This window comes from Scomber japonicus, chromosome 20 (genome assembly GCF_027409825.1).
Source record: "Scomber japonicus isolate fScoJap1 chromosome 20, fScoJap1.pri, whole genome shotgun sequence".
In the NCBI taxonomy this organism is placed as follows: Eukaryota; Metazoa; Chordata; class Actinopteri; order Scombriformes; family Scombridae; genus Scomber; species Scomber japonicus.
The window spans coordinates 50001-60000 of record NC_070597.1 but is presented as its reverse complement, the minus strand read 5'-3'; the positions used below and the strand labels follow the sequence as shown (position 1 = coordinate 60000).

At 43.5% G+C, this 10000-nt stretch overlaps 3 protein-coding genes across 4 annotated transcripts in view; 2 read left to right on the top strand and 1 right to left on the bottom strand.

Annotated features, from left to right (window-relative positions):
- Positions 1–1428, top strand: part of LOC128381783 (scavenger receptor cysteine-rich type 1 protein M130-like) — a 28076-nt gene extending 26648 nt beyond the window's left edge. The window contains exons 18-20 of the mRNA XM_053341821.1: positions 67–123; positions 486–542; positions 1352–1428. Of these exons, the coding sequence (XP_053197796.1) occupies positions 67–123; positions 486–542; positions 1352–1428 (191 nt within the window). The remainder of the gene's footprint in view (positions 1–66; positions 124–485; positions 543–1351) is intronic.
- si:ch211-221j21.3 (uncharacterized) lies at positions 1300–3438 on the bottom strand. The gene is made up of 4 exons (XM_053341665.1): positions 3324–3438; positions 2307–2402; positions 2161–2199; positions 1300–1518 (listed from the first exon to the last, which is right to left on the bottom strand). Exons 1-4 carry the CDS (start codon positions 3384–3386, stop codon positions 1489–1491), a joined length of 228 nt encoding a protein of 75 aa, XP_053197640.1. The 5' UTR covers positions 3387–3438; the 3' UTR covers positions 1300–1488.
- Positions 3439–5908: 2470 nt separating this feature from the next.
- Positions 5909–10000, top strand: part of minpp1b (multiple inositol-polyphosphate phosphatase 1b) — a 4725-nt gene continuing 633 nt past the window's right edge. Inside the window, exons 1-6 of one of the 2 annotated variants that reach the window (XM_053341636.1) lie at positions 5909–6435; positions 7103–7291; positions 8362–8556; positions 8737–8834; positions 9033–9163; positions 9886–10000. The exon at positions 9886–10000 is cut by the window's right edge and continues 19 nt beyond it. In XM_053341636.1, coding sequence (XP_053197611.1) covers positions 5982–6435; positions 7103–7291; positions 8362–8556; positions 8737–8834; positions 9033–9163; positions 9886–10000 — 1182 coding nt within the window. In that variant the 5' untranslated portion in view covers positions 5909–5981. The remainder of the gene's footprint in view (positions 6436–7102; positions 7292–8361; positions 8557–8736; positions 8835–9032; positions 9164–9885) is intronic. The other variant, XM_053341637.1, reaches the window with a different exon arrangement.

The window sequence follows — 10000 nt, the reverse complement described above, 5'->3', positions numbered from 1 at the left end:
GTCCCGGTCTCAGGTGAAGCACAGGAACAGGAACAGAGCACACTTGAAATAACTGTTCTCATCTAGGTTCAGACATGAGGTTCTCCTCATCAGTGCCCACTAGCTCATCCTCACTCTCCTCTGGTAGAAACGCTAACTTTGCCCTGACTTGCATGTTCTATGGATGAAGGCAGCTATGTAAACTGACTATACTGTCAAAAAATAGCACAAAATGCTGATTACAGGTCCAATGTTCATACTATCTGGGGTATATATGTCTCCTCAACAACGGTCCTGGTCTAGACCAGTCCTGGTCCTGGTCTAGACCAGGACCAGGACTGGTCTAGACCAGGACCAGGACCAGGACCAGGGTCAAGGTCAGGGTCAGGGTCTAGGACCAGGACCAGGACCAGGACCAGGGTCAGGGTCAGGGTCTAGACCCTGACCCTGGTCCTGGTCCTGGTCCTAGACCCTGACCCTGACCCTGACCCTGGTCCTGGTCCTAGACCCTGACCCTGGTCCTGGTCCTGGTCTAGACCCTGACCCTGGTCCTGGTCTTAGCGGTAATAAATGAAAACAAAAAACATTTTCTGTCAAATTTTTTTTATTTTGAGTCGTTGGTTTACAAATGCTCTGATTGGTTAGACTGAAAACAGGAAATGATGTCATCAAAAATAGAAACTCTGCAGTCGTAAAAAATCCTCGAAATATAAAAAAAATCTGCCGATAAAAATATAAATCTGTTTCTGTCCCTTTAGTTTAGAAAACTTATTAATTTATTCCCTTCGTAAGAAACAGCTGATCGGTGTGAAGCTGCAACAATCGTTAATTATTAATTATTATAATAGTTATTATTTTATTATTTTATTATTTTATTATTTTATTCTTAACGTCTGAGACGCTGCTGAAGCTGTAAACAGTGGAAACGGCCGATCAGCTTTACTGACGGACCCTGAACGCCTCATGAGAGCAGCGGAGGTCAAAGGTCAAACATCTGACTCACAGAGTGTAAACCAATCAGGTGTCAGGAGGGAAACTGTCTGATTGGATGAGAGGTGGTGGTGCGTTCAAAGACACTTGGACATTTGAGTTGGAAGCAGCTTCAGTAATGATTAATACGTTGGTCTATTGATCGTATCTGCTCTCATAATAATAACTAAAATAATTTATCATCTAGAATCATAAATAAACTTTGATCTAGAATAATAATAATAATACATATGATAACTATTATTATATTATTATTATTATTATTTATTATTTATTATTTATTATTTATTATTATCATTAATGAGAAGCTTTACAAAAGACACTGTGACTGATTCGACTCTCAGATGTCGGAGTGTCTTTGAATGCATCACTTTCCTGACAGATTTTCTCCATGACGACGGAGCGGACCTTATCGTGACCTTTGACCTCGTCATCATCAGATCGGAGTGGACACTTTAAAAAACACCTGAAGAAGAAAATGTGGACGGTTTGTCTTCGTCCTGAGGAGTGATCAGCTGATCAGACGCCCATGATGTGATTAATGTGACCCTGAAAAACACGTTAAAAACCACGTTAGAAACACGTTAAAAAAACGTTAAAAACCACGTTAGACACATGTTAAAAACCACGTTAAAAACACGTTAAAAAAACGTTAAAAACATGTTAAAACACGTAAAAAACATGTTAGACACACGTAAAAACACCATGTTAAAAAAACACGTTACAAACACGTTAAAAAACGTTAAAAACCACGTTAAAAAAACACGTTAGAAACACGTTAAAAAGGCACGTTAGAAACACGTAAAAAAACGTTAAAAAGCACGTTAGAAACACGTAAAAAAAAAGCACGTTAGAAACACGTAAAAAAAAAACACGTTACAAACACGTTAAAAAACGTTAAAAACCACGTTAAAAAAACACGTTAGAAACACGTTAAAAACCACGTCAAAAAACCACGTTAGAAACACGTAAAAAAAAACACGTTAGAAACACGTAAAAAACCCTTGTTAAAAAAACCATGTTAAAAAAACCATGTTAAAAAAACACGTTAGAAACACGTAAAAAAAACCACGTTAGAAACACGTAAAAAAACCATGTTAAAAAAACACGTTAGAAACACGTAAAAAAAACCACGTTAGAAACACGTAAAAAAAACATGTTAAAATCCACGTTAGAAACTCGTTAGCTTACCGGTTCTCCTCCGAGACATCGGAGACATGTGAGCCGGACCTGCATCAACACAAACACAGGTTACCATAGAAACACCTGCGTGACAACAGCAACATCATTTTCAGTTGCCATGACAACGAGAGTCCCAACACCTACACCGTACTGACCTGCTGTTCTTGTTGCTGATTGGACGGTGTAAAACTGTCCATCGTTTCCATTGGACACTCAACGGCCTGAAGTCCCGCCTCCAAACACAACCGCTTCTGAAAAGAGACAAAAATGAGAACTGACTCTGGTCCTTATAGTGTAACCCTGGTCCTTATAGTGTAACCCTGGTCCTTATAGTGTAACTCTGGTCATTATAGTGTAACTCTGGTCCTTATAGTGTAACCCTGGTCCTTATAGTGTAACCCTGGTCCTTATAGTGTAACTCTGGTCCTTATAGTCTAACTCTGGTCCTTATAGTGTAACCCTTGTCCTTATAGTGTAACCCTTGTCCTTATAGTGTAACCCTTGTCCTTATAGTCTAACTCTGGTCCTTATAGTGTAACCCTGGTCCTTATAGTGTAACCCTGGTCCTTATAGTGTAACCCTGGTCCTTATAGTGTAACCCTGGTCCTTGTAGTGTAACTCTGGTCCTTATAGTGTAACCCTGGTCCTTATAGTGTAACTCTGGTCCTTATAGTGTAACCCTGGTCCTTATAGTGTAACTCTGGTCCTTATAGTGTAACTCTGGTCCTTATAGTGTAACGGTTCGAGAGAAATGAGAATAACTTCATACTGATTACATCTGACTGAACACAACAGCTGAGGCTAAATATCAGTTACACACACACACACACACACACATACACACATACACACACACATATATACACACACACACACACATACACATACACACAAACACACACACACACATACACACATACACACACACACATATATACACACACACACACACACACACACAAACACACACACACATACACACATACACACACACATATATACACACACGCATATACACACACACACAGAGTAAAACACACATACACACACAGAGTAACACACACGCACATATATACACACATACACACATACACACACACACACACACACACACACACACACACACACACACACACACACACACACAGTACTACATGTGAGCGTGCACGTACCGGTCTCCATGGCTCCTCGCTCTCTAACGGTCTCTTCTTGTTCAGCGGGGCCGCGCACTGCATGTTCCCGGTAACGGGTTAACGTTACTGCTAACTGCTAACTACTGTTGTTGACCTTCTGTTCACCGGAAGTGTCAAATTCAGAGCAACTACGTTAATACTTCCGGTCAGAGCTCTTCAGAATAAAGGTACAATTCCTTATGAGTACTGATCGGTGGTGTAATGGAGACAGAGTGAAGCGTCATCAGCTGCTTTGGTTAATCTGAGACACTTTAATCATTTAAATTATAACTTCTGTATTTTACTTTGATCACACCAAATATTTATTCTTTATTCCTATTAAACCGGAAGTAGCATTTCTGTAGCTTGACGTCACCTGCTTCTTCACCTTCTCGCGCCTCTTTGCGTTCAAATGGCATGACGTCACAGCGGAGCCAGCCAATCACAGGTGACAACGAGTCTCGTGAGATTCAGTTTTTTTAGTATTTATGTGTAAATAATATATAATTAATCACTATAATACTGCAGTACTTTTACTGTAATACTGCATACTACATCACTATAATACTGCAGTACTTTTACTGTAATACTACATCACTATAATACTGCAGTACTTTTACTGTAATACTGCATACTACATCACTATAATACTGCAGTACTTTTACTGTAATACTACATCACTATAATACTGCAGTACTTTAACTGTAATACTGCATACTACATCACTATAGTACTGCAGTACTTTTACTGTAATACTGCATACTACATCACTATAATACTGCAGTACTTTTACTGTAATACTGCATACTACATCACTATAATACTGCAGTACTTTTACTGTAATACTGCATACTACATCACTATAATACTGCAGTACTTTTACTGTAATACTGCATACTACATCACTATAATACTGCAGTACTTTTACTGTAATACTGCAGTACTTTTACTGTAATACTGCATACTACATCACTATAATACTGCAGTACTTTTACTGTAATACTGCATACTACATCACTATAATACTGCAGTACTTTTACTGTAATACTGCATACTACATCACTATAATACTGCAGTACTTTTACTGTAATACTGCATACTACATCACTATAATACTGCAGTACTTTTACTGTAATACTGCATACTACATCACTATAATACTGCAGTACTTTTACTGTAATACTGCATACTACATCACTATAATACTGCAGTACTTTTACTGTAATACTGCATACTACATCACTCATAATACTGCAGTACTTTTACTGTAATACTGCAGTACTACATCACTATAATACTGCAGTACTTTTACTGTAATACTGCATACTACATCACTATAATACTGCAGTACTTTTACTGTAATACTGCATACTACATCACTATAATACTGCAGTACTTTTACTGTAATACTACATCACTATAATACTGCAGTACTTTAACTGTAATACTGCATACTACATCACTATAGTACTGCAGTACTTTTACTGTAATACTGCATACTACATCACTATAATACTGCAGTACTTTTACTGTAATACTGCATACTACATCACTATAATACTGCAGTACTTTTACTGTAATACTGCATACTACATCACTATAATACTGCAGTACTTTTACTGTAATACTGCATACTACATCACTATAATACTGCAGTACTTTTACTGTAATACTGCATACTACATCACTATAATACTGCAGTACTTTTACTGTAATACTGCATACTACATCACTATAATACTGCAGTACTTTTACTGTAATACTGCATACTACATCACTATAATACTGCAGTACTTTTACTGTAATACTGCATACTACATCACTATAATACTGCAGTACTTTTACTGTAATACTGCATACTACATCACTCATAATACTGCAGTACTTTTACTGTAATACTGCATACTACATCACTATAATACTGCAGTACTTTTACTGTAATACTGCATACTACATCACTATAATACTGCAGTACTTTTACTGTAATACTACATACTACATCACTATAATACTGCAGTACTTTTACTGTAATACTGCATACTACATCACTATAATACTGCAGTACTTTTACTGTAATACTACATACTACATCACTATAATACTGCAGTACTTTTACTGTAATACTGCATACTACATCACTGTAATACTGCAGTACTTTTACTGTAATACTGCATACTACATCACTATAATACTGCAGTACTTTTACTGTAATACTGCATACTACATCACTATAATACTGCAGTACTTTTACTGTAATACTGCAGTACTTTTACTGTAATACTGCATACTACATCACTATAATACTGCAGTACTTTTACTGTAATACTGCATACTACATCACTATAATACTGCAGTACTTTTACTGTAATACTACATCACTATAATACTGCAGTACTGTTACTGTAATACTACATCACTATAATACTGCAGTACTTTTACTGTAATACTACATACTACTACTATAATACTGCAGTACTTTTACTATAATACTGCAGTACACATACACATTGATAGCGGTTGGGATGCAAACAGGAAGAGTTTCACTTTTATTTTGAAGGTAAACTTTATTTTGTTTTGGCTTTTATTTTGGAATCATCAATCGGAAGCTATTTGTGTAGTCACCGGAAGTGACGTTGTGTGTGTGTTTTTTGACGCTACATGAAAACAAACAGCTGTTTGTATCAGAGGACCGGCATGTTCCCGGTGTGTGTGTCCGGTACCGGAGCCCTGACAGCGGCGGTATGTCTGCTGCTCTGCCGCCTCTCCTCCTCTTCTCCACCGGCTCCGGTTCCGCTCATCGCTTCTTACTTCGGGACTAAGACGCGGTATGAGGAGGTGAACCCGCACCTGCTGCTGGACCCTCTGTCCGTTAACCGGTCCGTGTTAAAACCCCCGGACACCGAGCGCTGCTCCCCGGTACACATCACCGCAGTCATCCGCCACGGCAGCCGGTTCCCCACCGTTAAAAACATCCGCAGGATCCAACAGCTGAGCGACCTGCTCCGGGAGGCTTCCGGAGGATCCGGTGTTTCCGGTGTTGCCGAAGGATCCGGTGACTGGCTGCAGGACATCCAGAGCCGCTGGGTCACGTGGTACACCGAGGACATGGACGGTGAGGGCGCGAGACACGAGACATACTCTTCATCAATAAATTAATACAACATGATCTCCTCTTCCTCTCCTCCGCCTCTTCCTCTCCTCCTCTTCCACTCCTCTCCCTCTGCCTCTTCCTCTCCTCCTCCTCTTCCTCTTCCTCTCCTCCTCCTCTTCCTCTCCTCTTCCTCTCCTCCTCCTCTCCTCTTCCTCTCCTCCTCCTCTTCCTCTCCTCCGCCTCTTCCTCTCCTCCTCCTCTTCCTCTCCTCCTCCTCTCCTCTTCCTCTCCTCCTCCTCTTCCTCTCCTCCTCCTCTTCCTCTCCTCCTCTTCCACTCCTCTCCCTCTCCTCCTCCTCTTCTCCTCCTCCTCCTCTCCTCCTCCTCTCCTCTTCCTCTCCTCTCCTCTCCTCTTCCTCTCCTCTGCCTCTTCCTCTCCTCCTCCTCTCCTCTTCCTCTCTTCCTCTTCCTCTCTTCCTCCTCTCCTCCTCCTCTTCCTCTCCTCCTCCTCTCCTCTTCCTCTCTTCCTCCTCTCCTCTTCCTCCTCCCCTCCCCCCTCCGCCTCTTCCTCTCCTCCTCCCCTCCTCCTCTTCCTCTCCTCCTCCTCTCCTCTTCTTCCTCTCCTCTTCCTCTCCTCCCCCTACTCCTCCTCTTCCTCTCCTCCTCCTCTAACTCCCCCCCCCCCCCAGGTAAGCTGGTGGAGAAGGGGAAGGAGGACCTGCGCCTCCTCGCCAGGCGTCTGTCGGTCTTGTTTCCGTCTCTGCTGTCGGAGGAGAACGTGAGGAAGAGGAAGATCAGCTTCCTCAGCAGCTCCAAACATCGCTGTGTGAGCAGCGTGGAGGCGTTTCAGGAGGGGCTGCAACACCTGGGACCCCGAGGTGAGTCACCTGATCACACCTGGGGTCACCTGGGGTCACCTGGGGTCACCTGAGGTTACCTGATCACACCTGAGGTCACCTGGGGTCACCTGATCACACCTGGGGTCACCTGGGGTCACCTGATCACACCTGAGGTTACCTGATCACACCTGAGGTCTTTACATACTGACAGAGTACATAGCATGTAGTATGTTAGTATGTTAGTATGTTAGTATGCAGTATGTCGTATGTTAGTATGCAGTATGTTAGTATGCAGTATGTTAGTATGCAGTATGTCGTATGTTAGTATGCAGTATGTTAGTATGCAGTATGTTAGTATGTTAGTATGCAGTATGTTAGTATGCAGTATGTTAGTATGCAGTATGTAGTATGTTAGTATGTTAGTATGCAGTATGTTAGTATGCAGTATGTTAGTATGTTAGTATGCAGTATGTTAGTATGCAGTATGTTAGTATGCAGTATGTTAGTATGTAGTATGTTAGTATGTTAGTATGCAGTATGTTAGTATGTAGTATGTTAGTATGTTAGTATGCAGTATGTTAGTATGCAGTATGTTAGTATGCAGTATGTTAGTATGTAGTATGTTAGTATGTTAGTATGCAGTATGTTAGTATGTAGTATGTAGTATGTTAGTATGCAGTATGTTAGTATGCAGTATGTAGTATGTTAGTATGCAGTATGTAGTATGTTAGTATGTAGTGTTAGTATGTTAGTATGCAGTATGTTAGTATGCAGTATGTAGTATGTTAGTATGTAGTATGTTAGTATGCAGTATGTAGTATGTTAGTATGCTAGTATGCAGTATGCTAGTATGCAGTATGTAGTATGTTAGTATGCTAGTATGCAGTATGTAGTATGTTAGTATGCAGTATGTTAGTATGCAGTATGTTAGTATGCAGTATGGTAGTATGCAGTATGTTAGTATGCTAGTATGCAGTATGTAGTATGTTAGTATGCAGTATGTTAGTATGCAGTATGTTAGTATGCAGTATGTTAGTATGTTAGTATGTAGTATGTTAGTATGCAGTATGCTAGTATGCTAGTATGCAGTGTGTCTGTCTCTCTCTCAGAGGTGCAGTACACTCACCAGCTGGACGATCAGCTGATGCGTTTCTTCGAGCATTGCCGTGGTTACGTGGACGGCGTGGAGAAGAACCGCACGGCGCTGGCGGAGGTGGAGAAGTTCAAACACGGCGAGGAGATGGAGGGAGTGAGGAAGAGGATGGCAGAGAGGCTGGGCCTTCCTCATCACCGCCTCACACCAGGTGACACATACACATACTGTTGCCACAGCAACACACGTACACTGTTGCCATAGCAACATCTGCAAACTTTAATGATCAGCTGATCAGAAACGTCGTGCTCCACCAGCTGGATGCTAACGCTAAGTCATGTGATGATGAAGGTCCTGATGATGTCATCATGTCCTAATGATGTCATCGTAGATCTGGTGGAAGCCGCCTTCTTCCTGTGTTCCTACGAGCTGTCAATCAAGTCTCTGCACTCGCCATGGTGCTTCCTGTTTGACCAAAAAGACGCTCAGGTCTGTCCTCACCTGTCCCCTGTCCTCACCTGTCCCCTGTCCTCACCTGTCCTCCCCTGTCCCCTGTCCTCACCTGTACCCTGTCCTCACCTGTACCCTGTCCTCACCTGTCCTCCCCTGTCCCCTGTCCTCACCTGTCCGCCCCTGTCCTCGCCTCTCCTCCCCTGTACTCTGTCCTCACCTGTCCCCTGTCCCCAGGTCCTGGAGTATAAATCAGACCTGAAGCAGTACTGGAAGCGGTCTCATGGTCATGTGATCAACGGTCTGTCCAGCTGTCCTCTGTTTCATCACGTCTTCAGGACGCTGGACAAGGCCGGACGTCCTCGCAGGTCAGTGACATCATAAGGGACCAGTCCTGTCCTCACCAGTCTCACCTGTCCCCTGTCCTCACCAGTCTCACCTGTCCTGTCCTCACCAGTCTCACCTGTCCTGTCCTCACCAGTCCCCTGTCCTCACCAGTCTCACCAGTCCCCACCAGTCTCACCTGTCCCCTGTCCTCACCAGTCCTGTCCTCACCAGTCTCACCTGTCCTGTCCTCACCTGTCCCCTGTCCTCACCAGTCTCACCTGTCCCCTGTTCTCACCAGTCTCACCTGTCCTGTCCTCACCTGTCCCCTGTCCTGTCCTCACCTGTCCTCACCAGTCTCACCTGTCCCCTGTTCTCACCAGTCTCACCTGTCCTGTCCTCACCTGTCTCACCTGTCCTGTCCTCACCTGTCCTCACCAGTCCCCACCTGTCCCCACCAGTCCCCTGTCCCCACCAGTCTCACATGTCCCACCTGTCCTCACCTGTCTCACCTGTCCTGTCCTCACCAGTCTCACCTGTCCTGTCCTCACCTGTCTCACCTGTCTCACCTGTCCTCACCAGTCCCCACCTGTCCCCTGTCCTCACCAGTCTCACCTGTCCCCTGTCCTCACCTGTCCCCACCTGTCCCCTGTCCCCACCAGTCTCACCTGTCCTGTCCTCACCTGTCTCACCTGTCCTCACCAGTCTCACCTGTCTCACCTGTCCCCTGTCCTCACCAGTCCCACCTGTCCCCTCTGTCCCTCAGGTCCAGTGATGCGCCCCCTGACCCTGCCTCGGTGCTGATTGGCCACGCTGAGACGCTCCTCCCCTTCCTGTCCCTGCTCGGTCTCCATAAAGACGAGACTCCGCCCACCGCCGCC

Excerpts from the sequence above, each read along its gene's own strand:
- si:ch211-221j21.3 (XM_053341665.1), bottom strand. The coding sequence starts at position 3,386 with ATGCAGTGCGCGGCCCCGCTGAACAAGAAGAGACCGTTAGAGAGCGAG. Across the intron at positions 2,200-2,306 it reads ATCAGCAACAAGAACAGCAG|GTCCGGCTCACATGTCTCCG; the intron begins GTCAGTACGGTG and ends GTGTTGATGCAG. Across the intron at positions 1,519-2,160 it reads GATGTCTCGGAGGAGAACCG|GGTCACATTAATCACATCAT; the intron begins GTAAGCTAACGA and ends CGTGTTTTTCAG.